A 27,456-nucleotide genomic window follows, 5' to 3' on the forward strand; every position below is an offset into this window, starting at 1 on the left:
TTAATCAAAACCATCTTTATTATTTAAAGAGCATCCTGTCATCAGGGGCACCTAGATGGGGGTCCCCAGATGGCAGAACAATATTTACATGGGGGTCAGGAGGGTGAGGCTCGGGTGGTCCCAGGGCTGAGTGGGCCCGCCACTGTGGAAGAGAGGAGCCTGGAGGGAGGGTATCCTTGGACCTGTGGGCTCAGCCCAAGAAGAAAAATGTCCCATTCCAGGCCCAGGGTGAACCCCACCAGGTGGGGCTGGAGCCACCTAGGCGAACTTGGGCCCTGGAGGCGTGCACATCAAGGAGAAGCCGCAGGTCAGAGCTGGGTCACCATGCCGCTGGCTTCGGAGTGAGTCTGGGGAAAGACAACTGGGGGCTTCTGAGGACTGAGAGGTTTCCCCAGTCCCACAGCTCACCTCCCCTCCCCAGAAGCCCTCTGAAATCCATCTGTTCCTTAGGCCGCCCTCTTCTAGGCCTGAGCATAGGTTTCCAGAAAACCCCGCCTTCTCCCTTTTCCCCATTAGAGTCCCAAACACTCCCGCCCTCTGGCTCCCATCTGGGCCCAACGTTCACCTTTATGGCCTGGAAGATCCACTCCCGGAAGTCACTGACTTTGGTGTAGACACCTGGCTTCTGGGCCAGGGCACAGCCGGTGCCCCAGCTCACGATGCCACACAGCCGCCAACGTGGCGTCCGAGAGATGCTATCCTCACACACGAAGGGGCCACCGCTGTCACCCTGGTGGGGGAAGGGGAGGCCTGGCTGGAGGCCGAGAGGGCATCCAGGAGGCCCTCTTGAATGGCCAGCGGCTGTGGCCACAGAGCCCCCTGGGCCTGAGATAGGGAGCCCGACCGCCCCCTGCCCTGGGTCTCCATCCCCGGAGTGGCAGGGGCTAGGGGCTACCCCACACAGTCCCTCACCTGGCAGGCGTCGATGCCACCCTCAGGGTAACCGGCACAGAACATCTTGGGCTTGATCTGGTTCGCGTAGAAATCGGGGCCGTTGCAGACATCGTTGCTGATTATGGGGACTCGGGCCTCCTGGAGTACCCCAGCCTGTTGGCCTGGGGGTGTGCAGGCAAGGCTAGCCAAGGCTGGGGAGCGTGCGCGGCCCCCTTCCCTCCTGGTGCCCCCCGCCCGGGCTCCTCAGCATCCCTGTGCCCCGGGGCCCAGAAGCATTCGACCAGCCGGACTGCTTTTCCCCAGCCCAGCTCAGTCTCCCTGACGGCGGCTCCGCAGACAGAGGACGGGACTCACCGTAGTACTGTGTGTTGCCCCAGCCGGTTACGGTACAGATCTTGCCATCCACCAGGGCCTGGCCGGCAGCCGGGAGGCACACGGGCTGGATGTATTCTGTGAGAGAGACCACGCGATCCAGCCTCTGCCAGCCTGGCCCACCTTGTACCAAACCCCTGTCCGGCAGCCTCAAGCGCCCCGGTACACCCTTTCTTCGGTTCTTTTTTTTTTTTTTTAATTTTTTTTTTTAACGTTTATTTATTTTTGAGACAGAGAGAGACAGAGCATGAACAGGGGAGGGGCAGAGAGAGAGGGAGACACAGAATCAGAAGCAGGCTCCAGGCTCTGAGCCATCAGCCCAGAGCCCGACGCGGGGCTCGAACTCACGGACCGCGAGATCGTGACCTGAGCTGAAGTCGGACGCTTAACCGACTGAGCCACCCAGGCGCCCCTCCTCGGTTCTTTTAAAATAGCCACGGGAAGAGTTGCCATCAACTGAGTTAACCGTGTATGAGGCGCTTTCCTGTATCCTCCAAACTCCCATCAGCCCGGGGGGAGGGGAGGGGCACCGTTAGCCCATTTCCAGAGGAGGGACATGAAGCCCAGTCACTTGTCCAGAGTCTCATAACGACTCAGTGACAGAGCTAGAACTGGAACCCAGGTCGGCCTGATTCGGGAGCCGGTGTTCTTAACCACGGCCCACAGGGCCAGCCCCTGCCGAGAGGGTGCCTTTGTGAGAAGTAGGAAAAGGCATCCTTATCTTTACATACTTGACTTCCAACTGCCAGAAAATCATCACAGTAGATACACAGGTCTACGCCCACAACAGTGACAATGGTGCCCCTGAGATGCGATGTCCTTGTGCCGTGCACAACACGCACAGAGGGTTTGTCTGCTCCCTGCTGGTGACTTCACGGGCCTGAGCCTCGGAGCTCTACGCTATAAAATGGACAGAATAATCTTTTCCCCCAGAGGGTGTGGTGAGAAACTGGCGAAGCACTGAGCAGCCCACCTGACACATAGGAAATGCTCACATGAATGAGTCACAGTAATAAACGACAAAAGCGGTGACTGCTCACACGAACTGGGTGCTCACTGTGTGCTGCCATCGCTCGAAGCTCTTTACTCACATTCCCCTTTTAATCGTCTCAAAAACCCTAGGCGGTCATTTAATGGATCAGGGAAACTGAGGCACAGACAGAGGTGAAGCCACACACTCAAGATCACATAGACGGCAAGCCCCGGAATCTGATCCAAATCCTATGCTGTTACCTCCTCAGCCTCATGTCTCGAACCGAAGCCACTCCCACCCCCTCCTCCTGTGCTTCCACGGACACTTCTTTACTTCAGTATTTGTAACCCCCAAAGACAAGGCTTTGTTTTTAAAAAAAAAAGTGTATCTGGGGCACCCGGGTGGCTCAGGTCACGATCTCATGGTTCGTGGGTTCAAGTCCTACATGCTCTGTGCTGTCAGCGTGGAGCCCAATTTGGATCTCTCCCCCTCTCTCTCCTCCACTGGTGCATGCTGTCTCTCTCTCTCTCTCTCTCTCTCTCAAATAAATATAAAAGAAAAAAGCAAAATGTGCATCATCCCCTTCGATGGGAAAACCAATAACACGGACCATTCAAAAGAAAATAGGCATAAAAATAAGTATAATAGAAACCACAAAACAGTCCCAGCAGCACAGCCTGGGGGTTACACGCACAGATTCCCACGCCAGGCGGGCTTGGCTCAGATCTTTGCCATTTTCCAGCTGCGGGACTTTGGAGCAGAGTTCCCTTCTCTGTGTCGGGATCTTTCCCCATGTGGGAACGAAGGATCAGAGGAGGACCCACCCTCCCCAGGCTGCCGTGGGGGCTAATTGTACTATTTCATTATCATTGTACCGTTGCCTGACGGAGGCTCATCGTCGTCATTACTACGACTTGGTGGCCATTGTTTTTATGATTAGTGTCACCACACTGTGGCCTGCTGAAAGCAGAAGCCCAAGGTCTGCTCTCAATCCAGAGGCGGGCTCTGGAGAAGCGTCCTGGGGAGTCTTGCCCCCTGACAGCAAGGAGATGCCCCAGAGAACTGCAGAGGGGCTAACTTCTGAGTCCCTCTCTGATTCGTCTGTGTATTTTAAAAGCCTTCTTCATTTCATCTTTTTCATTTTAATTTTTTTTAATGTTTATTTTTGAGAGAGAGGGAGAGACAGACCGTGAGCAGGGGAGGGGCAGAGAGAGAGGGAGACACAGAATCCGAAGCAGGCTGCAGGCTCTGAGCTGTCAGCCCAAGAGCCCGATGCGGGGCTGGAACTCACGAACCACGAGATCATGACCTGAGCCGAAGTCGGACGCTCAACCGACTGAACCACCCGGGCGCCCCTCTTCATTTCATCTTAACTATATTTGTTGGTGACAGCTCTTTTGAGACGTAATGCACACACCATGCAGGTCGCCCTCTTCGAGTGTACGAGTCAATGGCTTTTTAGTGGGTTCACATAGAGTTGGGTGCCTGGCGATCCATTTTAGAACAAAAGAGATCCTGTATTCTTGACTCATCCCCTCCCAATCTCCCCACCCCAGCCCCGCCCCTACCTCATACCTCCCCTACCCCCTGGTAACCACCGATCTTTCTCTGTCCCCACACCTGCCCATTCTGGAATTTCATTTTAACGGGATCACAGAGCGGCCTTTTGGGTCTGACTTTGGTTTAGCACAGTGTTTTCAAGGCTCATCTGAGTGTGTCTTGTGTCGGTTGCCTGCCACTCCTTCCGTGTGTGGATGGACCACGTTCTGTTCATCCGTTTGTCGGACGTGTGGGTTGTCATCTTTTGCTTGTCGTCAACCGAGCTGCCTTGAACATCTGTGTGTGAGATTCTGTGCGGACATGTGTTTCCGCTTCTACTGGGCGCGTACCCTGGGGTGGAATTTGCTGGGCCCAATGCTAACTCCACGTTTGACTTTTCGGGGAATTGACTTTTCGTGGTTTTTCAAAGTGGCTGCACCAGTCATCCCTGTTTGACGCGTGCCCGTCAAGATCGTTTCCCTTACCCCCACGGATTCCTATGGCTCCGTCCTCTCTCCTCCCAGCCTCTGGAGTCCCCAAGGCCAAGGCTCATCTCCAGACTTACCCGTGAGGGGCAGGGGGCTGGACAGGTGGACCAGGGCGATGTCATTACTGTTTTCCTCGCTGTTGGGGTCTCGAAAGGGGAGGTAGCCCCCGTGGTACACCACCGCCTGCACCCCCAGCTGCAGGCCATGGGGGGAGGCCTGGGCCACAGCTCCGGCAAACACCCGCCATCGGGACAGGACCCGGTTCCGCCTGCCAGGGGACAGGAGAGGAGGACGGCAGCTGCCTGGGCACGGCCCGTCCCACGTCGCCTCTCCCCCTCAGCGCTACGGGACGCTCACTCAGGGAAGCAGTGGGCAGCTGTCAGCACCCAGTCTCCAGAGAGCAGGGACCCTCCACAGAGGTGAGCTCCATCGTAGCGAAGACTGACTTGCCACGGCCACCTGCCCAGGCTGGTGTCTCGGCCTCCCACGATGCGATCCACAGGCAGCTTCCGACGGCCACAATCTGTGGGAGAGGCGGAGTCGTCATGAGGGCCCCGGGAGGGCCTGGAACCTCAGGACACAGCCCCATCCTTGGGGATCTATGGAGACAAGGTCCTGCCATCCTGAGGGAGTCTGAGAGGACACAGCTCTATCCTTGTAGGGTTGGATATGGCCAGTGTGGGGGGCGGGGGGCGGGGGGCGGTGCCTGATGGGACATGGCCCTGCTCTGGGTTTGGGGGGACGGCCTAAGGGAGAGGGTTCTGAGTTTCAGGGTCTCACCTTGGCAGACAGTAGCCAGGAAACGGCCCCTGGGACAGTCACTGTGAGAGAAAGACAGGGGCAGAGGCAGAAATAAAAAGAGAGGCCAATTAAGACGGAAGAAAGGGCACCGACCGCGGGCGGGTGGGCGCCCCTGCCGCTGCCCTCCTCACCACACGGAGATGACCTCGAGCAGCCTCCGGGCCAGCGGCAGCCTCCCCTCGTCCACGCAGAAGAAGCCCGACGTGCCGTTGGCGCCCGCCGTCCGCACGTCCAGCTCCGAGTGGCCCAGGGCCCTGGGCAGGCAGGGGTCAGGCCTGCTCCTCCCGCCCCGCGCCGCCCGCCCACCCCCCGAGGGCCGCCCGCTACCTGAGGAAGCCCATGTCCTCGCAGCCCAGGCCCGCCACCCCGGCGTTGGAGCGCGAGGAGCACAGCAGCCGCCACGTGCCCTCCGTGTCGTCGAACACCATGAGCCGGGCGTCGGCAGGGCTGACCTGCACTGCAGGGCGACAGGACGGCCGCCTGGGTCACCTCCCCGCTGTGCCCACCCGCTTGCCCGCCCAGGGTCTCCGCGGAGCCAATAGGAGCTGGGGCGCACCTATGGGCTGGGAACCCGGGGACTTTCCTGTGGCTGCCGGGCTGCCTGAGCCGGCTGCACATGCACCGCTAGTCTGACCCTTTGCTTGGCCATTTGGGAAGAGGGAAGCGGTTTCCACCGAGCTCCAGAGAGGATGGGCGTGTGCGGCTGGATCTCCCGGGGCCAACTTTACCCCCAGGAGGGGAAAACTCAGCCAACGTGGAGGAAAGCCAAGATCTGCCCCTGATGAAGCCAGGCTTGCCAGACCCCCAGAACTGTTGGAGAAGTAAGTTCATCATTTCCCTTTCTGTTTAACCAGTTTGTTTCTTTTTTCCTTTTGTCTTCTGCAGCCTGAAGACCCTTGACACATCAGATTGCCCAAGTATCTAGAGACCCTATAGTTTTTTTGAAAGAAAGAAAGAAAGAAAGAAAGAAAGAAAGAAAGAGAAAGAAAGAAAAGCTATCTTTTCTGCACGACTTGTCCAAGCCTTGAATATACTAAAATGCATATGGCACTTCTCCAAGTAGTATCCATTCATTCATTCATTCACCAGATAAGTGTTAATAACCAGACATATACTCTGTACCCAGTCCTGTGTGGGGTGATGCTGGGGGCACAAAGATGACCTAGGCAGCCCTGGGTTGTGCCCTCACCAAGCCCAAGTCCAGGGGTGGGAAAGACAGACAGCAGAAAAAAAGTCACTCAACCAAACACCTCATCACAGGCTGTGAGAAGAGGTGGGGTGGAGACCCAGTAAGGCTGGAGAGAGCCCATGTCTGGGGCCGGTTGTGTTGAGAACTGAAGGCCCTCTGAGCCCCTCCCAGGCTGCTCCCCACATGGCCAGAGGACCCCTTTTCACAGCTAAGCCAGGTCACAGGCCTCAGGCGTATTTATTTACATTTACCCCTCAGCACGGCCAGGCTCTGTTTTGGGCAGTGGACAAATTGCCAAAGCAGTAAGCGAATCAGACAAAACCCCTGCTCTGTGGAACTCAAAGGCCAGTAGGTGAGACGGGGAAGGAAAGGGACAAATGAGTCACAAAAGGAGCCGGGGAGACAAATCAAGGCTGACAGAGGCAGGGGCGTACTGGCGTGCGGGGTGAAGCTGCCATTTTCCATAGGCGGGCACAGAGAGAGCTTCGTTAAGGAGGTGGAGTGTGAATGTAGATCTGAAGGAGGGGAGAGAGTTGTGAAGGTAGGTGAGGGAACAGAGAACTAGGCCACAGGACCTGCGAGTACAGAGAACCCAAGGCTGGTGGGGGGTGCAGTGGGGGAGGACCAGCAAGGAGGCCGGAGCAGAGTGAGCGAGAGGCAGAGGAGCTGGGAGGCAGGCTGGGTCAACACCAGGACTTTGCTTCTCCCCGAAGAGAGGGGCAGCCAGGGGAGGCTCTGAGCCGGGAGGCCCTGACCCGACTCGGGGGTTCACAGGCTCCCTCTGCCTGCGGGGCCGGGAGCAGAGCAGCAGGGGACCTGGGGAGGGGCTGCTGTGGTGTCCAGGAGGGGGTGGATGGAAGCTGGACCAGGGCAGGGACGGTGGAGGCGAAGGGTTTAGACTCTGGGTCGCAGAGACAGGGTTTGCTGGCAGACTGGACGTGGCTGTGAAGGAAGGACAGGGGTCAAGGACAACTCCACGGTGTTTGGCCTGAGCCATAGAAGGATGGAGCTGCCATTGACCAGGATGGGGAAGGGGGCCGGGGGAGCAGGTCTGGGGAAGGACCAGCTGTGACCTCCTGGGTCCTTTTCTCCCGAGCTTCCTGCATTGCTGCTGCTCCAGAGCACATTCTAAGAAACCAAATCTGGGGCAAACTCAGTTTGCCAACCTCTCAGGAGGAAGCCGGCGAGGCCGTAACCAAGCCTAGTGGTGTTCCCATAGCCCCACGGATCTGGACAAGGTCGTGCTGAGACCCTGCTAGGTGCCCAGCACTATGCCTCGTGCTCTCCCTGACCACCAACAGCAGAGCCTTGCCACACCACCCTGAAGCCACAGAGATCCCCATTTTGGTCAGAGGAGGAGCTCAAGCTCGGAGAAAGGGGGTGACTTGTCCAACATCACCGGGTGAGTGAGAAGCAGAGAGGGTTCGCACCCAGGCTTCGCCACTCCAAACCCCAAGCTGTGAATGTTGCCCTAGGGGGCCTGTCCAGCCACTTCCCCTTCTGAGGGCCAAACAGTGACAGCGGGGGGACGTCAGTGGGTTGGACCATGTTATGCTATGTCATATCTGGTGGGGGGGTGGCTTTTGAATCTCACAACCATCCTAGGGCATAGAGACCCCTTCTATGCCCATCTTGCAGATCGGGAAACTGAGCCTCAGAGAGGACATACTTGCCCAGGAACCTACCACTAAGAACCAGCAAAGAATTTGAACCCAGGCCTGCCAGCCTACATACTCACTGCTGCTTCTGAGGGTCTCACCTGGACTTTCACCGGCCCCACCCTGGGCACACTTCCCCCAGCTAGCACTAAGAGCCTCCTGGCTGTCCTGCCTTAATTATGGCCTCCTGCTCTGAGGTGGGGGCAGGCGATGCCTGGTGCCTCTGCTGGATGGCGCCCACCACCCCGCATCCCAAGACCAAGACCTGGGGTTCAAACCGTCAGCTGGGGGTGAAAAGTTTCCAAGTGTTCCAGATAGGGTGAGGTCTTAGGGAAGAAATGATCACTTTATGGATATGGGTTGGGGGAGATGCGGGGAGGGAATATCAAATGCCCCCTCCAATTATTTTTGAAGCCACGTTCTGTGCCACCGTTTCTCACTTTTCAACTCTTTATTCTTGTTTGAATTATTTGAAAAAAAAAAAAAAATGTGTTCCGGGTCACCTGGCTGGCTTACTAAATTGTGTGATATAGTTAGAGGTGTGAAAATCCCAGAAAAATGAGGTGGGGATATAGTTTTGTGTCTGTTTTTGTTTGTTTGTTTGTTTTGTAATTTCCCAGCAGTTTTGGAAAACCCAAGTATAACTTGAGCAGTAGTGCTGACGTTGGCCGGAGCTCGGTCTGAATCACGGCCTAGTTACTTTCCAGCTGAAGGCCAAGAACAAGGTAGTTCATTGGCAACTTGTGTGGTTTCATTTAAGCAAAGACTCCCGGAGCACCGACTTAGATGCAGGACACCGTCTAGGACAGCAAACAACGTGCCCCTGCCCTCCTAAAATGCACCAGAAGTACATAATTATCAGCGTGAGGAGAGTTCTACCGCGGCAACACGGACGGCGGTGGGGTCGGGGGGAGCATGAGGTCTGGGGTGCAGGAAGGCCTTGCTCAGGGACGTTAAAGCCTGAAGGTGAGACACAAAAGCAGTATTTGCCAAGTGGCTGAGAACCAAGCACCGCAAGGACCTGCATCTCTTGTTCTCCCCCGCGTCCCTCGCCGCTTACAGATGAGGCTATTGGGACTCAGGCGGGGCAGGACCGGCAGGAGGCCCCAGAGCTCAGAGTGACGGTGCGGAACCTTGAAACTGCTTCTAGGTGTGAGCTGGAAGGAGGTGAGAAGCAAAGACTGTGGGACCGGGAGGGTTCTTCAAGGGCATGAGAGTGGACCCTGGCGAGTGCCAGACGCCAGCGTGAGGTGCGGGCGGAAGAGGGGGATGGACCCTAGGAGGCTTGGAGCCGCAACGCGTTGAGATTTTAGCCCAGCGGCAGTGGGGAGCTATGGAGGGGTTTTCAGCAGGGGCACGATCCCTCTGTCCTGCCGCTTATTCGGTGTGTGGTCTTCACTTCACTGGGCCTCAGTTTCCCCCATCTGGAAAATGGGGATGATAACAGTTCCAAATTCACAGGGTATGGTGCAAAATTTACAGCCAGGGCCTGGCAGATGTTAGCCGTCACTATGGCGAGTTGCTTGGCTATTTCTCGAGAAACAACAGAGTGTAGTTGTTCTGCACAAAAGCAGATCTACGCTACCTGGGTTCAGATCCCAGACCCCGCCGCTTACTAGCTCTGAGACCTGCAGTAAATCACTGGGCCTTTCTGTGCCTCGGTCTCCCCACATTAAAATGAGCTTTAGGGGAGGGTTAACGAATTGACAGCATAGAGCCCAGGGGCCTGCGCCCGGCACCTGTAAATGCCAAGTGCTGAGATGATGACCAACATGGACGTAGGCTTCCCTTGTCTGGATTTTCATTTCTTCTCTTGACGTGAGCAGAGCCCTTTATGGAATTGATGAGGCTCACGGGAGTGAAAAATACATGCCGACACTTAAGTTCCCCTTTCTTCCTGCTGCTCTGGGTCACAGAACGGCAGCCTGGGGCTGGCATCTGGGAAAATTCATCCATTCATTCCACATTTAGTGTCTGTATCTATTATTAGTGTGGCCGTTCATTCTCAGCTGCCTGCAGACACAGCTCTAGCAGGCAAGTCTAACAGCTATTCCTGGCCTCATCATCTACCAGCTGTGTGCCCTCTCTGGTCTCGTTTTCCACATCTGTAAATGGGGGTCATAACAGCAGCCACCCCCCAGAAGAACTAGAATGGGTCGCCGAATTCATACGCCACCCCTCAGACAGGTTTTGACCTTGCCTCGCAGTAAGGAACACATTTTGCATCACAGCGTAGCCCTGAACCTGTGCTTTCTGGGGCGAATCATTGCGTTGCTCCGAGCCTCAGTTTCCCCATCTGTAAAACGGACTGATAAACAGTACCACTCTCGTAAAACCAAAACAGAAGATTAACAAAACTTTTTCTTACGGAGAGAGGTACACTGTGGTATTTTCTAATCTAACCTATTTTTTAAAATGTGGTTTTCAACTCCCTAATTTAATTTCACGATGCACCAAGCAGGTAATGCACTTAGAGTCTAAGAGACACCAGACAAGTAAAGTGCTTAGGACAGTGCCTGGCCCAGAGCAGGCCCTCCACATGGCACAACATCGCGCTAACTTCTCTGCACAGGCTCCCGCAGTCACTCAGGACCTTTTTTCTGGAGCTCCCACCAGGTACATGTGTCCTCCAGGGCTTCCCAAAGGGTCCCAGCCTGCTTTACTCACCCGGATACAGCGGCTCCTGATCACTCTTGAGTAGAAAGGTCACTGCAGAGAAGGTAGAGGTGAGGGCAGGCAGGCGGCGGAGGGGGAGGGGGGGGCTGCAGGGGGCAGGGGAGGGTAGAGGCCCAGGGGCCACTCTCACCAATGGCCCAGGATGCTGCCCCGATGGCCGTCAGGAGCAGCAGTGTCCCCGCAGCGAGAGCTGCCACCTTGGGTCCGGAACAGCATGGCACAGTCCGTCCACCTGCAACAGACACTGTGCTAGAGCCACCGCCAGGCCTGTCCTCGTCACGTGAAGGGTCTGGGCACGGAGCCAGCTCTTAGCCCCCAGGGCTAACTTAGCACGCCTGAGCCTGCCATGCCCTGGGCCCAGTTTCTCAGGGCCGTCCCTCCCCTACAGCGTGGACAACCAGGTGTCCAGCTCCACAAGGCTTCCCGCTGGGAAGGGGCGTGGCCGGGACAGCCGCACTCCTGCCACGTAATGATCTCTCCTCCCCGGTGTCGGTGACACATGACAGGCACTTCCGCACTTTGCTATCTCCTTCATCACGTTGCACCCTTTTCTCGAAACTCTCACTTCTGATAACTCTCTCAGAGGTTCTTGTGACCCTTGACCTTTGCCCCCTTGGCAGCTCACTTCCCTCCTGTTTGGCATTTCCTCACCACCAGTCTGTTCCGGTCCCTCCGTCCTTGGGTATTCTCCCAAAGCCAGACCTCTCCCGCAGGACCCAGCTCCAAGGTCAAATGTGCCCCTGGAGGGTAAGAACCTAAGTTTGAAAATTCACAAGCCCCACTTTGAAATATTGGTCTTACTCCGTGCTGACAGCTCGGAATCTGGAGTCTGCTTCCTCCGATTCTGGGTCTCCCTCTCTCTGCCCCTCCCCCACTCATGCTCTGTCTCCGTCTGTCTCTGTCTCTCTCTCAAAAATAAATAAACATTGGGGCGCCTGGGTGGCTCAGTCGGTTAAGCGGCCGACTTCAGCTCAGGTCATGATCTTGCGGTCTGTGGGTTCAAGCCCTGCGTCGGGCTCTGTGCTGACTGCTCAGAGCCTGGAGCCCGTTTCAGATTCTGTGTCTCCCTCTTTCTCTGACCCTCCCCTGTTCATGCTCTCTCTCTGTCTCAAAAATAAATAAACGTTAAAAAAAAAAAAAAGAGTTAAAGAATCCATGCTATAAATAAATAAATAAATAAATAAATAAACAAACAAACATTAAAAAACATTTTAAATGTCGGCCTTACCCCTCCCTCCCTGGGACCTTGGACAGGTGGCATCACCTCTTTGAGCCTCAGCTTTCTCATCTATTTAATGGGCATCCTCCCAGCACTCACCTAAAAATAATACTTTCAAGTTCTCTTAAATAATAGCCAAACTCTAATCACAGGCTTATTTTCTCAAGCACTGCTCTAAATGCATTCACTTACTCAGGCCTCATTTCAATTATGGTTCCCATTCTTCACGCAGGAAGCACTAAGTCTCAGAGAAGTGGAGTCACATGCTCAGGGTGACTCAGCCAGCAAGAGGCAGTGCTGAGTCCTGAACCCCGGGCACGTTTGGTGCTGGGGCCCAAGTGTAGAACCACTAAGCCATGCCACCTCTCCCCGTGCTATAATGCCCGGCACAGAACAAGTTCTCAATAAATGCTTTTACATCATTAGAGCTGTGTGGTCCTGGGCAATACCCTTCACCTCTCTGGGCCTCACTTTTCTCATTGGTAAATGGAGCTCTATTCATTCATTGTCCTGTTGGAGCAGCCACTGTACCTGGCCCCATTCTAGGCTCAGGAGACACATCCCAAAACAAAACAGGTGAGACGCTCGCTCTCGTGGGGCTCACATTCTCATACGTGTAAGGTTGAGGGGAAAACATAAACAAGTAAGCAAACTCGATCATTTCCAGACTGTGGTGAAGTCTATGAAGGAAATAATGCAGGTCAGGGCAGCAGGTGGCCTCTGGAGGGTGCCGAGGGAAGGTCTCCCCAAGAGGGGACTTTTGAGCAGAGACCTGAAGGGTGACACCAGCCATGTAAAGATCTCAAGGAAGAGCACTGTGGGCTGAGGGAACAGCACAGGCAAAATCCTTGAGGCAAAAATAAGCATATGATCTCTTTGAGAGAGGCCACTGATGTGGCCAGAATGGCATGAGCTTGGGGGAAGGCAGGCACCGAGGCTGGGACCAACTAGGGAGGCCAGTAGCCTGAGGAGAAGGGGGGTTTCATTCCCAGTGCGACAGAGGCCCTGGGGATTAAGAGCCAACCCCTTTTGCTAGGGATTGCGGGAGGGCCGAAGATGCAGGGCTGCTAAAAGCCTTTGGCAGGGCCTGGTGTGTGCCCAGCTGTCCCTGGCACCTGCAGGCCGGCCCCAGGGCAGCAGGAGCTCCCAGCTCTCCCCTCCATGTCGTGGTAGTACAGCTGGTGGGCACAGGGCCAGACCAGCACCCAGAACGGAGCAAGGCCTGGTCCAGGATCCTCCTGGGACGGCCGGCGTCTGGGTGTCTTAAGAACTTGAGAAGCCAGCAGTTCCCGTCAAGGCATGAGAAAACAAATACTCCCTCCCTCCAAAGAGGCCACAGTGGGCCAGGCCAACCCTGGCCTCCCGCCCATGCCCGCCCACCGGCGACTCTGCCCCCAACCATCTTCCTGGTTCCGGTGGGAGGTCTTGACTCCCTGCAGCCATGAGGCTGGTCCTGGTCCCTTTGTTTTCAGGTGCCTGTCAGGGCTTTGGGCCCGGCCCGGAGGCTCTGGTGTGCCTGCCGGGGTGCCAAGCGCTGCCACCCCGTGTCTCTTGGGGTGGGAAGAACCTCCTTCCACGCCTTCTGGATCTGGGGACTTCGAGTAACCCTAAAACAGGTGCCCCTGGTGGGACAGGAGGCATCTTCACTCTGGGTCCGCCTGTGTGAGAGGCCTCCTCACAGCTCGTCTTTGCGGAGGCAGGAAGTGTCCTCACTGTGGGCGTGAGGCAGCCTCCTTGCCCTGATTCCCGGGAAGCAGGGGAGCCTCCGGGCCTGGGAGGCAGCCTGCCCAGCCTCTGCCGCAGGCACTGCTCTCTGCCCCCCAAGGGCACTAAGGCTGCCCTACCTCATGTCGTCTGCCCCCACCATTTGGCTGCAAACCCTCACAAGTGACATCTTTGGTTCCTTGGCTTGAAACTCAGGCTCGTGGCTCAGCCCTCACCCTACCCAGCTCCCACTTTCTGAATGGAGGGCCCTCCTTTGGCCTCCGGCATACGGCACGTGCCCGATTTTCCTTCCATTTTTCCGATGGGGCCTTCCCCATCCCCTGACCCTCTTCTTACTCCCTGAAACCTGGGGTCCATAGGGTGGCACATGGCCTCCCCCCACTGAGGCCCCCTGCTCCCATATCTGTCTCACACACCTCCACAGCCTCAGTTTCCCTTTTCTGTCCTGCAGCCTCGTAGATGTCCCCGCCCACAGGACCCTCCTGGCCTGACACTGGCCTCGATGTCCTCCCAACCCCCAGGTTCCGTCAGAGGCTCTCATCCTCAGGACTGTCCCTCATCTGCAGAATGCTTCCCCCTGCCACACACACAGCTTGCCAGCTCACAGCCTGCAGGCCTCCTGAGCATCTCCTGTCCACCCTCTCCTTCCCTGCTCCCAGCCCCACCTGGGCTCAGCCTCCCTTCTGGTCCAGCCTCCACACAGAAGCCCGAAGATCTTCCTAAACACAAAATCCATCCTGTCCCTTCTTTACCTAGAACCGTCCATGGCTCCCCAGTGTCCCCAGGACAGAGTCTTAGACCTTCAGCCCTGTGGTGCAGCTGTTAGAGATTCGGGGATTGAACATGTTTCCCCAAATTCCCAGAGAGTCTTATGGGGCTTTCTTTATCAGACACCCAATAGTTTCCAAAGAGCAGTCAAAGCCCCAGAACTTGCAAAACACAAGTCAGTATAAGAGAAACGAAGACTAACCACCAGCGCCATCTTGCGGAGAGACCCAGCACTGCCAAGGCATCAGCCAGCCCTTCAGCAGAAATAGTCCTAAGAGACGTGGCTCCAGCTTGCTCACCTCACTGCTGTCCCAGCTCCACTTCCGCTATTACCTCCAGAAATAGCCGAATTACCCATGTGCCACTGCACACCCAGCGCCTTGTCAGCCCCTGCCTTTAGCCGCTCTTCCCTCTGCCTGGCACACCCTACCTATTCCCTACTCATCCTGAGTGTCAGCCCAGGTATCGCCTCCTCCAATTCTGAGTCCCCAGGGAGCACCAAGAAGCCTGCCTCGGGCGCACTTCAAAGTAACACAGATGTAGCAGCCACGAGGCAGGGATGGCTCTCAGCCCTGTCCTAGCCCCGTCCTGAACTTCCCTTACATCCTTGCACCAGGTGTTAATAAGGACAGTATCATTATCCTCGTCCCCAGTGTACAGATGAGGAAAGGAGGCCCAGAGAGGCGCAGCCACCTACCCTGGGTCACCCAGCAAGTCGGCGCAGCACCAGAACCTCTAAGCATCTGTATCCAGGTTTGACCACCGGCTCCAGCCCCGCCAGCAGGACCCCGCGACGGGACCAGCTTGAGCTGCCCGGGGGTGCGCTGGAGCCCCACTCTGCCTTGCTTCTCTCTGTAGCCAGACCATCTCCGGCCACCCCTCTGGGCATGACCTGCTTTTCTCCCCGGTTCATTCACACATGGGCCCCGGGCCCGGGGACCCCAGGAGAGATGCCGTCCCTGAGGTTCCAGGCTCTGTCACCCACCTGCTCAGCCAGGACAAGTGCCCCCTCCTGAGCCACTGCGAGCCTGGGCTCGCTCTGGGCCACAGCCGTGCGGCTTGGGGCTTGATCTGCCAACTGTGCTGAGACCCCACAAGGGCAGTGTCCACACTGATCATTTCAGCCAACACAGCCAGCCCTTCCTGCCAAGCGTGCCATTCAGACCCTCATGCCACCCTGTGAGGCGTGCCTTCGTATCATCTCCATGCTACAGATGAAAGCTTGAGGACCAGAGAGGATAAATCCGGGGCATCCCAGCCAGAAAGTGCCACCACCTGGGACCAAACCCAGCTAGCCTGGTTGCAGGAGGGAGAGAGAGAGCCGGCCCCCACTGGAGAGGCAGGCAGGAAAGGCCGTCCCCTGATCGGGCCCCTCCAGCTGGCCCCCAAGCGTGGAAGAGGTTGAGGAAGAGGCGGGCTGTTTGGAGCCCCCACCGGGGCCTGCCAGGAGCCCTTCAGTGCCAGCCACTCGGGCATGTGTTTTCCCCCATCGTTCCTGGAGTGCTTTCTCTGCGACCTCTCCCCTCTCCATCCATCCTGGCCGAGTCCAAAGTCCTCTCTCTGCTCTTTTGCCCACAGTGCGGGGAGGTGGGAGGAATGTCTGGAATCGGTGGGGGTCTCGGGTCCCGGGGACACCAAGTCGGCCGACCTCTGTCATAACCGCTCCAGTTCATGGCATGTGTCTCACACGCTAAGCCCCACAGTGGTGCCTTGTGTGTGCTCCGAGCTCCCAACAACCCCCGTACATAGGCAGGTAGGTAGGTTGGTAGCATTAGGATCCATGCTTGACCCAGGGCTAAAATGAAGCCCAGAGAAAGGATGTCAGTTGTACAAGACCACACAGCAAAAAAGCGGCAGGTTCAAGTACAGGCCTGTGTGTTTAGCTCCAGAGTCTGTGTCCTTAACCATGATAGCTGGTCTTCCCACCTTAGCCCCAAGGAGAAGACGGTCCAGGGTTCGCTGAGAGATCACTGGGGTGTGAGGGGAAACTGAGGCATGGAGCCAGGCGGGTCATATGGGGTAGCGGGAAGGCGGGTGGTGGCACAGCCCCACAGAAAATTTGGTTAATAGTTAATCAGGTGGAAGAGACTTCCTAAGGGGCTGGGGGTGGGCCCAGGAGGGGTGCCAGAGCAAGGGGGCTCTGAGCGGGTGGAGGGCTGGAAACAGAGCACAGAGGGAGGGGCGCGAGGCAGAGCCAAGGTTGGGACTCAAGGAAAAGGGGACTCACCCTCTTTCTCCGCCATGTCACGGCCTCTTGTTAATGATTCCCCGGCTGACTTCCTGGGCCGGGGAGGGACCTGTGGGGAGATGAACCGAGAGGCAGGGCCTGGGGGAGCCGAGCCCAGCCCCGGTGCCCCCAGTCCCAGGCGCCCATCCAGGGAGGCTGGAGGGACTGGGCCCTGGCCAGAGCACGCCGTGATCACGGACGCAGATCGAGCCGGGTTCAAGGATGGGGTCAGTGTCTGACCAGCAGCCAGGGGACGCCTGCTTTGCAGGGTTGGGGGCCCCCCGTGCCTGGGCCTTGGTGAGGAGTGGGCTGAAGGTCTGAATTCCTGGGGCAGAGGGAGTAGATGAGAGCTGGGGACCTGAACTCCTGGGTCCTGGGGAAAAAGGCATTTGGGGGCTCTGAACTGCTGGGTATGTGGGAGGAGGGGCGTAGGAGCCCAGACTCCCGGGTCTGAGGGAGGCGGAGACTGGGGCCCCATCCCTGGGGCTGGGGCTCCAAGGTCCTTGGAGAGACGTCTGGGAGCCCCTCTACTGGGAGGTGGGCGCTAGGTAGGGTGAGGATGAGGGGACCCGTGTCCCGGCCTGGAACTGAGGGCCCCGGTCCTTACCCTGGGGTCCGGCAGGTGGGGGCGGAGCTGAGAGATAGTGCCCTTGTCGGGTCAGTCTCCAGGCCTGGGCAGGAGCATGGTGGCCCCGCAGCAGCGGTGGCCCGGAGGCAGAGGCAGCGGCGTGGGGCCTGCTAGGCCTGGCTGCCTCACCTGAGGAGGAGGGGGGCTGGGCCGGAGGCGGGGGAAGGGGCGGGGAGGGGCAGGGCGCAGGGATCGGCAACGCTGGAGGCCACCTGGCTGGTGGGGCAGGGTTTGCAGGGGCTGGACCTGGCCGGCCTGCCCCCGCATCGCCTCCTTCCGGCCTGGAGGGGGCCCAGGTGTGCCAGTCTGAGGGGACATGGAAGGGGGGGGGGGGTTGGGCAGACAGAGCAGGCCGGGGATGGGGGGTGGGGCTGAGGGGGTGCCCGCAAGGATTGAAGGATGGGCCTTTGAACTGGAGGCAACCAGACAGAGGGCCCCGGCTGCCCCAAGCCCACCCTGCCCCTGCCTCTGCCCCTGCCTCTGGCCCAGCCCCCTCCCTACCCGCCCCCCCCCCGCCCCGCCCTTGCCCCAGCTCAGGCTTAACTCCCTCCCTGTCCTCCCCTGCTTCCTCTAGCACCTCCTGCCCAGCCCCAAGCCTGCCACTGCCCCTGCCATTTCCTGCCCCCCATGTGCAGCTCCTGAACAAGGCAGTCCGGGTCCCTGCCCCAGCCCTGGCCCCGGCCCCCTCCCCCCAGCTGCCTTCCTACAAGTCACGGGGGCTGGTTTGCTTTGGCAGCTTCCCTGCTGCCTGCAGCAGTGACCTCTGGAGCCTGGAAGTCCTACACTGGGGGGATGGGGGGCTTGGCCCGGAAAAGGCAGCACTGAGTGCTGAGGCCCAGGCCAAGTGGCCGGAAGTGTCCACAGGCAGATAGATACACACTGTCCCGCCAGCAGCCAAGAGCGATCCACGTCAGACCCCAGGGCCAGATAAACACCCAGACACACAAGGGTCACCATCAGACACCTGCTTGTGGACAGCCATGCACCCAAACACAGACCACAGCTGCTCGCCCCACACACCGGCTCCACTCAGAGCCACAGCCTCTCACAGGGGGTCGTCCTGGCGGGGCCCCGCTGCTGCCCGGCCCCTCATCTCCCTCTCCCTCTCCCCAGCTCCCATCACAGCAGAGACCCACACTGCTGGGAAGAGACGGCTGCATTCCCTCTCTTCTCTCCAGAGCACCTTCCCTGCCCTGCTGCCCCCTGCCCTACCCATGGCTCCCCTCTGCCCTCCCCCACCCTCCCATACCACTCACGGTCCCCACTGAGCTAGTGACCCCCCAACCCCAACTAGTCAAGTACTAAGTGGCTGTCCCCGGGGAGGGCGAGACCCACCCACCTGCTCCTTCCTCGTCCTTACCCCTGAACATGCACAGAGAGGTCCCACTGCCTGCCCGGGAGGGCGGCTCCCCAGGAGAACTGAGGCGTTGGGATTTGAGGGGTGTAGAGGGTGATGGGGCTCACGAGAAAGACTATGAATCAAGTCCAAGAATCTTTATTTCATGAACAAAACTACTTGTGTGAAGAGAGACGAGGCTGAACGGGCCCCTTTCTAAGTGGCCACGATCCAAGGCTGGTGAGAGAGGGCAGGGTTGGGCCGGGGGCAAGAGTGCATCACAGGGAGAGGGGACCCCAGGTCCAGCCAGAGGAAGGAGGGGAAATGTTGCTGGGGGTCGGGGTGGGCCCCAGAACCCCCTGCCCCAAACCGTGCCAGCCCATCACGACCCCCCACCGGGTGGGGGCTGGGGCAGGGAGGGGCTGGGCCCCAGTAGTGTGCATCTGAAGCGGCCAGTGTGTGCAAATCAGCAAGGAGGAGGGGTGCGGAGCCGCTGCCCCCACCTCACCGCCCCCCCTCCCAAACAGGCAGCAGAAGCAGGGGTGGGGGCAGCGGCAGTATTGCTTTACCCATCATGCATGGCGTGGGTGGGCAATGGAGCAGGAGGAAGTAGGCTGGATCGGGGGTGTGAGCCAAGCCCCCTGCCCCCTCCCACCCTGGCGGCTCCGTTGGCAGGACTCTGAGGCTCGTGGAGGCCCGGGAATGGCCAACCCCCACTGGGGGCAGGCTGTGCCCAGATGTTCCCCATTTAGGGCTGGCTCTTCCTTGAGGTGGAGCCCAGGGCCTAAAGGTGAGGGAGAGACAGGTATCAGGGACCTAGTGGGCGACACCCTCCCGGGCGCTGCGGTCCCTGCCCACCCACCTACCTTACCAGCGCTATTCGGCCACCTGGACGCCCGTACAGTTCTCTTTGCTTTCTGAGGTGATGGCCAGGTATTCGGAGCTGTGGGGGCAAAGGCCAGATGTACAGCGACCCCCATCATCAGTCTGGCCCACCCCCAGGAAACTGAGGCAGGTTGGGGTCTCTGCCCCAAGTGTACAGGGTTCTGGAGCTAGAGAGAGGAGGAGACTGCAGGCTGGGCTCCCAGGATCCACAAGAAGTCCAGGCTGGGGCCCGGAGTCCTGAGTCTGAGGGAGGAGGAGTCTGGGGGTCCAGACTCCTGGGTCCTGGGAGGGGAAGGGGCTGGGACCTGACCTTATCCATCTCTGACAACAAACATCCCTCTCGGGGAAGCCCTGGTCTGGGTCGCCTGACCCCCCTCCCTACCGACCCCACTCACGCATTCTCTTGTGCAGCAGCCTCCGTGGCCGCGGCGATCTTCTTGTAGCAATAAACCATCTCTGCCACGAGCCATATGGTCAACACCACGATGAGCACATACATCATGATCTCCGACACGATGGATGCCATGTCTCTGTTGGCTGCAAGTGCCAGGCAGGGTTAGGTGGCAGTCAAGGCTAGGCTCAGGAGGCATGACAGCCTGAGGCGCCCCAAGCCTGCTCTGTGAGCCTGAGCAAGTGGCTTGGCCTCTCTGGGCCTGGTCTGCAAATAGGACCATGCAGCTTCCCTAGAGTCATCATCGTTACCGTGATTCTTAATAACCAGCCTCAGGTGGGCCTCGAGGTCCCCCTCACCCTGCCTCCCTGTGTGGCTTGAGGGGGCACCTGTCTCATTCAGGTGACCGTAGGTGCCCAAGAGCCGTGGCTTTGCAACCAGAAGGCTCGGGTTCAAGTCCCGGCTCTGCCACTTGCCAGCTGTGTAACCTTGGGCAAGTGACTCATCCCCTCTGGGTGTGAGTTTCTCCATCTGTGAGAAGCTGATAATGACAATAGCTCCTTCTTGGGAGTGCTGTAAAAATAAGTCCGCTTCAAAAATCCTTAGAACAGTGCTTAACCTATAGATAGCATTCAATAAATGCTTACTATTATTAATACTATTATTACTGTTAAGAGTGGGGGCACTGGGCGCAGACTGCCAGGGTTCAGATCCTGCCTCTGCCTCTTATTAGCTGTGTGACCTTAGGTAAATGACTCCGCCTCTCTGGGCCTCAATTCCCCCTCTGTGAAACGGAGATGGTGAGACTCATGCCTTCTCTCAGCGTGGCTGGGAAGAGAAAACAAGTTAATATCTGTATTAAGCACACGCTTAAAATCCAAGCACACGCTTGGATGTGCTCCCAGTCAGCACTGCCTAAATGTTGGCTATTCACTGACATTTTCCGGAAACCTTCTATCCTTTCCACGGCACTGCCTCTTGCCATTGGCAGCTTCCTTTCATTGAGCCTAAATTTAAACTATGAGGGGGATGCGTTCAGCCAGGGAACTAGAGGTGGAGGCCACTGTGGCGTCATCGGCCGGATTTCACGGGTGTCCAGTCCGTATCCCTGGGCCTTTCCTTCCTGATGGCCGGGACCTCATTTCCCCCCTGTCCTCACATGGTCTTTCCTCCCCTGTCCGTGGGCACTTTCTGCTGCTCCAACCGGTGCAGATGGCACCGATGCTTTCTGGGCCAGAGTGAGGGAGGGTGCGGGCCGGGTGCTTCTCCCCTGCCTCTCTGCCGGAAGGAGCTGGGGAAAGGGTTCCACACATCATTCGTTCGTTGGTCCTTTCGTTCATTCATTCATTCATTCATTCATTCAAAAGATACGAGTGTATCTCATAGGGTGAATGCACACTTTCAGCCAGGCTGTGTGCTAAGTTCCTTATCTGGGCGTCTCTCTGAGTCTTTGAAACACCCCAAGGATAGAGGGAGTTCTGGCTTCCCATGTCAGCTGACCTCAGGAAGCACACGGAGTTGGATATATGTTGGATAAAGCTTACGCCATCGGGTTCTCATCCCTGCTCCTGGAACTCAGTGCCCAAAGGGATTTAGGTAATCTGGTGTCTCCTGCCCTCCCAATCAGATTAGGACAGTGACAGGCACGGCTCTGTAACCCATTTTCCAGACAAGGACACTGAGGCTCAGCAAGTGGACGGCGCTAGGCAAGGAGGCACAGCCAGGATTGGACTCGGAGCCAGGATTCAACCCCAAGCGTTAGCAGCTGCAGGGTCTGGGCTCTTATCTGCCCTGGGAACTACTACAGCCGAAGAAAGACTTGGTAAAGGCTGCTGTATATCAAGTACAGTTCCCATCAAGCCGTATAGACATCCCAGGAGGTAGGACTGTGGTTCCCCCACTTCACAGATGAGGAACTGGGGCAGAGGGTAATAGGCACCTTGCCTGGGGAGAACTCTGATTTCTTCAAAACCCCCCAAGTCTTCTAAAAGCCTCACCTGCCTGCCCCCAGTAGAAGCCCCCAGATCTGAGGCCCCCGCCCACATCTGTGCATGCCGGGTTTCTCCCTCGCCTCAGACGCTGCTCTACCTCAAGACATTCTCCACCCATGCTGGGTATATCCAAAATAGAATTAGCCCTCTGGTCCCTGTTTGCTGGCTCCACTCCTGGCGGGGGACTCCCGGGTGCTTCTCTGGTCTCCTGCAGCTCTGCCAGCTCGGCAAAGGTCCCACCACCAGCACCCACGGGCCCTCCTTTGGAAATGACTCCTTGGAAAACCCTCCTTGGGGTTATCACCAGGAGGCAGTATTGGCTGATGGGTCATGTTGAGAATGCAGTACGATTGTGGATTATAACAAAAAAAGAATATGGTAGGTGCCTGGGTGGCCCAGTCGGTTGAGCCTCCGACTCCTGATTTTAGCTCAGGTTATGATCTCGAGGTTTGTGAGTTCGAGCCCTGCATTGGGCTCTGCGCTGATGGTGTGGAGCCTGCTTGGGATCCTCTCTCTCCCTCTCTCTTTGCCCCTCCCTTACTTGCTCTCTCTCCCTCTCTCAATAAATAAACTTCAAAAATTTTTTAAAAATTAAAAAAGAAAAAAAGAAAAAATATGGTATGGCCAACAATACTAACAATGCAATATAATGGGTAATGAAAGACATACTGTGGTGGGATGAGTAATGTTAAAAATACTACAGTATGCTGGGTAACGCTGACTATATGATAGCATAACGAATAAAATTTTAAAATATACAATATGATTAATTTAAAGTACTACAGCATGGTGGGTAATGTTAAAAATACTCTTGTACGATGGATTATGACGAAAACATTGTTGTATGTTTGGTAATGTTAAAGAGTATAGTATAGAGTAACACAAAATACTTTAATACGGTGGGTAAAAAACACTAGAGCATGTTGGATAATGAAGAAACCACAGACTCTGGGAAAACAACATAGCTCTGCCTATGGTAATTGTTAAGAACACCAGCTCTGGTGGGGAGGAGAATATGGTAGATAAAGTTTAAAAGAGGCTCTGCTGGGACGTGGGCGCGCCTGACCCCCGCCTCCCCCTCGCAGGTGAGGACAGCATCCCGAGCAAGGGCCAAGCCACAGGATGGAAGAAACCCGGCTGCCTGAACGGGTGTCATGGAGCCTCCCTTCCCTCCTGACCCCTGGCCTCGGCGCCGATTCAGGAGACAAGACTGACACAGATTTTGTTCAGCTACAGTGTTTGGGGGCGTTCTTGCTACAGCCACTCCCTCGGGCGGGGCTCCGTCTTCTACATCCGTGGGTGGCCACCCACCCAGCATCGTGACCTACACCAGCGAGTAGCTCCGACACGTCTCCTGTGTTGAATCCTGCGGGATCACTTTGATAACAAGCGTAAAAATGCTAATTATCAAAAGAAACCCACAGGCTCTGGCTGACAGCAGAGTACAGTGAATCATGCCAAGAACACAAACGGCAGTCACACACGCTTGGTTGGGTTCAAATCCGGGTCCCGGCTCTGTGATCTCGGCCACATAGTCTTACCTCCCTGAGCCCGGGGTTTCCCATCTGGAAAGTGGGGGGTAGTAAGAGCCCCTAGCCAGGAGGGTGGGTGGGAGGGTTCAATGAGGGACTGCACGTAGGCTCTGAGGCTGGCACCCCCCTGGGGGAAAAGGAAGGACGATGCACGGTCCCCGTGACAATGCGCGTGCGCCGTGGGCCCCACGGGGCGTACTTGCCATGGCTCTCGGGTGGCTCAAGTTCTGGGATATCTTCCTGACTCTAAGCCAATGGGCCACTGTGCCCTGGAAAATTCCAGTTTGCACCCATCAGAAGATGGTTCAGAGAAGGGATCCAAGGCAGCTGGAGCCAAAATGATGAAATGTTCAAAAACACCTTGCATCCTTGCTGTTCAGTGTGGCCCCAGACCTGCAGCGTCGGCTTTGCTGAGAGCTCGTTAGACATGTGGCCTGAGCCCCCGCCCCAGGCCTGCTGGCTCGGAGTCTGCACATTAGCAAGACTCCCAGCAGGTCCACGCACGCAGCAGAATTTAAGGAGCTCTGCTCCAAGGGACACACTCTTATCTCTTCCCTCACGGTCACAGAGGGAGGAGGGGCTGAGGCTCTCCGACAGTCAGAACCTCCAACCGTCATCCCCACTGCTGAGGCCCCGCTGCGGGCCAGGCACGGGGGCAGCTGACACCCAGCACACCTCCCCATAGAACAGTTCAGACAACGCCCTGGGAGGTGGATACCGTTATCGCCCTGCATCCTACAGGACAACCCTTCCTCAGAGAGGGGAAGGCACCTGCCGGAGGCCCCACAGCACAGGTGGCAGAGTTTGGCACCCAGAACGTCCAGAGGAGAGGCCTGCCGTGGCCCTTGCCTGGGGTTGAAAGGAAATGGAAGCCAGAGCTGGGGAAGGAGGTGCGGCTCCCCCCACCGCCGTGGGCGTTTGCCTGGCCCAGGCGTGGAGCCAGCCTGTCCCCTACCTGCCATCTGTCCCGCCATCTGGCTGCCAGTGGGCAACAGGGGTGAGGCGGGGAGGCAGGGTCTGACTCACCTTTGTCCACCACCTCAAGGTGGATCTTTTTGACGACGCTGGTGTTGTGCTCGTAATTCTCAAAGAAGAGCAGCCGGTAGACGTGGCACTCGTAGTCGCCCGAGTGGTTGTAGGTGACGTTGGTGATGAAGATGGACAGGTCCTGCAGGTCCTTGGTGCCCCGGCTGCCGTTCCACACCACGCGGCCCTCGAAACGCTCGTCCTCCTCCAGCTGCAGCACCTCGTTCTCGTAGCGCAGGATCTGGGGGCGGCAGGGCCGGTCACTGCCCGCGCCCGGCCCCCTACCCAGACTATTCTGTCCCTTGCCCTGACACTCAGACAGTCAGTGGACGCACACACGGGCACCGTGACCTCAGGCAGGGAGGGCACAGGGGAGGCTAGGATCAGGCCCCAGCCCGCCCCCAACGCCGAGTGTGTCCCTGGAGCTGACACGCACACACACGCACACTCACACACATATTCCTCAGGCGTCCTCCGGAGTACCCCCCCACCCCCCCTTCCGCTTTCCTTCCTGGCTTTCATTCTCTAAAGTTCTTCCCGGCCACCAGGCACACTCCTCAGGCAGGGACAGAGGGGTCCCATCTCAGCTGCTGCAGACCCCAGCTCTCCAGCAGGCGCCCCCTCGTTTGTAATTCAAAATACGTGTAACACAAAGGAGGCCAAAAAAGTTCTGCTTGTCTTCCGTAATGACTGCCTGAGACATTCTTGCTGGCACTGAATAGTTCCAACAACACTCACTCTGTGCCACCCATGTCCCAGGAGCAACAGCCACGTGGACCCTCACACACACCTCGGAGCTAGAGACCATCACCCTCCCATCTTTCCAGAGGAGGGAACTGAGGCTCAGAGAAGCTCAGCACCTTGCCCAAGGTCACCAGCTGGTCACTGGGGGAGCCGGAGTTCGAACCCAGGCCATCGATAGCGGCACGTTATTGAAAACAGACAAGCTACCCCCTCCTGGCCCCTGGCCCCTGCCCGCCACCAGCCCCCACACAAATGCCCACCCCCCCGCAGCCGTGCGCCCGCACACCTTGACAAACTCCTCTGTGCCCTTCTGGCGGAAGGTCCACTCGGTGAAGGTCTCGGCGGTGGTCTCGCTGCGGCGCTTGCAGGAGATGCACAGGATTTTGAAGGTCATCCCGTACACGGCCTCCGTCTCCGAGTCCACCTCCACACAGCCCCCCCAGGCTGAGGACACTGCGGGGACAGCAGGCTCAGGTCGCGCAGGGCCACCCATCGCCCTAGGCAGTGCCAGGCTCACTGGTTGTTGGCTCTCGGAGACCATCTGTTTCCCCTCAATAACATTATGAATGGACAGACCCAGACACTAAGCCTGGCCCTGCCACTTGCCGTGTCCCCTTGGCGAGTCTCTCAGAATCCGTGGCCTCAGTTTCCCTCTGTGAGGGGAGGGAAACCATCGTCTCTGCTTCTGGGCGTTGCTGGGCAGATTCCGTGAGTTAGGTAAGGCCCCAGCAGGGGGCCTGCCACACAGGAAGCTCCCCCCCCCCCCCCCCTTAGCAAAATAGGGCTGTCACTATGGTCAGGAACTTCGAGTCTTTGCTCTCTACCCAAGTAGCCACCCAAGTAGCCCTTCTTAAGAAATCCACTTGCCCAGGGTGCTGCAGCATTTAGGTGGTGGGACTGGAATTCCAGATGGGTTAGAAGTTCAAGGTGGCAGAGTCTTTTCTACCATTACTGCTCTGCAAAACCAGTCAGCCCCAGACAGTGGGCCAGGAGAAGGCAAGGCCTCGGGGGGCTAGGTGGGCACTGGAAGCAGGGCCGACCTGCCCTCCAACCCTGTTCCCCAGGTCCCCAAGTTCTGGTGTCATCCACTCCCTACCCAACTTCGGCCTCTGGCCCCTCTGCCCCCAAGGCTCCTCACCTCCCGACTCCTGTCCCACCTCCTGTCAGCTTCTCAAAACTCACTCAGCTCTTTGCAGCCTCAGGGACTTTGCGTCCGCACTGGATTCCAGTCCCTTTGGGTGCCTCCTCCACATTCTTACCTGCCACCCCCTTCCCAAGGCCCAACACTCATCAGAGAATGCTATGCCCCTCCAGCTCTAGCTCTGGGTGTTCTGTTTGTTCGTTTGTTTTTCCCCTGAGTGTCTTCGTCTAGGAATCCTGGGAACTTCTTGTCCTCCTTCTCTTCGGTCTCTCTCCAACTCCTTACGCACCTCTGTGTCTGTCTCCCCTACTTTATATCTCTTAGGGAGTCTCTCTGGAGGGCCCACCGCTTTGTGTCCTCTTTCCAGCCTCTTCCGGTCGGTCTCTCCACCTTTCCCTGCCTCTTTTACACCCCGTCTCTTCCTGTGTCTACCTGTGTCTCCGTCTGGCCCTGCCTCTCTCAAGTTTCTCTCTCCAGCGCTCCGATTTCTAACTCGCTTCTCGGCCTCTCTCTGGCACCCTCTACATCCCTCTCGGTCTCCGTCTCCCCCCTTACTCCCGATCCCCAGTCTCCGCGGAGCAAGCCCGACTACTCCGAGTGGCTGTGTCTCTCGCGCCTTTCCTTCCGTCCCCATCTCTCCCTGTGTCTCGGTCTCCCCCGTCCCAGTCTCCGGGCGCCGCCTTCCCCCACCCCCTCCCGCGGCTGTGGGTGTCACATTGCAGCCTGCGGGGCTCCGAGAGCAGCTGACTCCGCGTTTCCTCGCCCCCGGCTGGGCGCCCGCAGCCGCCGAGCTGGGCCAGCCCGGCCCCCGCCCTCTCTCGCCCACCCGCACCTCCACCGCCCTCCCCCGCCCCGCGCCCGGCGCTCCGCGCTCACAACTTCGGAAGCGGACTTAGCCGCGCCGGGGAATGGGCCGGGGGCGGCCCTCGCCCCGCCGTCCCGGGTCCCGCGCGCGAACACCGCCGCCGGGCCGCTGCCCGGGCTGTGCCCTCCGCCGCCCCCCCCCCTCCCCGCCCAAGCCACCGCGCACTCACCCAGCGCCGCGCCGACCACCAAGGCCAGCAGTGTCCCCATGGCTGCGCTGCGCGCGCTGCGCCCCCCTCCCGGGCCGCCGGTATTAATAGCGGGGCAAGAGGCAGCGGGCCCGGGCGGCGGTTAGAATGTCCCCGGGAGCGCGCGGGCGCAGCAGCTGCGGCTCTGGGACCGGCAAGGGGGGGGGGGGGCGGAGGGGGGGCGCGGCCCCCCCGCTCCGG

The 27,456-nt window shown here is 58.0% G+C and overlaps 2 protein-coding genes and 1 long non-coding RNA gene across 4 annotated transcripts; 1 reads left to right on the forward strand and 2 right to left on the reverse strand.

The window, feature by feature from the left end:
- HPN (hepsin) lies at positions 1-17,313 on the reverse strand. Its single transcript, XM_043600697.1, has 13 exons — positions 17,137-17,313; positions 16,530-16,599; positions 10,721-10,822; positions 10,582-10,623; positions 5,395-5,524; positions 5,199-5,321; positions 5,047-5,087; positions 4,624-4,789; positions 4,344-4,534; positions 1,249-1,344; positions 913-1,055; positions 566-730; positions 1-347 (listed from the first exon to the last, which is right to left on the reverse strand). Exons 2-13 carry the CDS (start codon positions 16,543-16,545, stop codon positions 309-311), a joined length of 1,254 nt encoding a protein of 417 aa, XP_043456632.1. The 5' UTR covers positions 16,546-16,599; positions 17,137-17,313; the 3' UTR covers positions 1-308.
- On the forward strand, positions 16,606-23,651 carry LOC122495073. Its single transcript, XR_006300324.1, has 2 exons — positions 16,606-16,756; positions 22,846-23,651. It is a non-coding gene; the product is annotated as an uncharacterized LOC122495073 (long non-coding RNA).
- SCN1B (sodium voltage-gated channel beta subunit 1) lies at positions 18,637-27,456 on the reverse strand. 2 transcript variants are annotated; one of them, XM_043600751.1, is made up of 6 exons: positions 27,238-27,456; positions 25,349-25,515; positions 24,319-24,559; positions 19,774-19,915; positions 19,360-19,436; positions 18,637-19,277 (listed from the first exon to the last, which is right to left on the reverse strand). In XM_043600751.1, the coding sequence occupies exons 1-5, from the start codon at positions 27,275-27,277 to the stop codon at positions 19,370-19,372; spliced, it is 657 nt and encodes a 218-aa protein (XP_043456686.1). In that variant the 5' UTR covers positions 27,278-27,456; the 3' UTR covers positions 18,637-19,277; positions 19,360-19,369. The 2 variants fall into 2 exon arrangements, with proteins under 2 accessions (XP_043456686.1, XP_043456685.1); XM_043600750.1 differs by having other exon boundaries at positions 19,365-19,436; positions 27,238-27,454.

Source organism: Prionailurus bengalensis, chromosome E2 (genome assembly GCF_016509475.1).
Source record: "Prionailurus bengalensis isolate Pbe53 chromosome E2, Fcat_Pben_1.1_paternal_pri, whole genome shotgun sequence".
In the NCBI taxonomy this organism is placed as follows: domain Eukaryota; kingdom Metazoa; phylum Chordata; class Mammalia; order Carnivora; family Felidae; genus Prionailurus; species Prionailurus bengalensis.

Bases quoted from the DNA above. Each gene is read 5' to 3' on its own strand.
- HPN (XM_043600697.1), bottom strand. The intron at 5,322-5,394 runs GTAGCGGGCGGC...CTGCCTGCCCAG, and splicing joins GAGGACATGGGCTTCCTCAG to GGCCCTGGGCCACTCGGAGC. The intron at 4,790-5,046 runs GTGAGACCCTGA...CCTCTCCCACAG, and splicing joins CCTGGCTACTGTCTGCCAAG to ATTGTGGCCGTCGGAAGCTG.
- SCN1B (XM_043600751.1), bottom strand. From the start codon at position 27,277: ATGGGGACACTGCTGGCCTTGGTGGTCGGCGCGGCGCTGG. The intron at 25,516-27,237 runs GTGAGTGCGCGG...CTGTCCCCGCAG, and splicing joins GGTGGTCGGCGCGGCGCTGG to TGTCCTCAGCCTGGGGGGGC. The intron at 19,916-24,318 runs GTGAGTCAGACC...TGGCACTTGCAG, and splicing joins CCTTGAGGTGGTGGACAAAG to CCAACAGAGACATGGCATCC.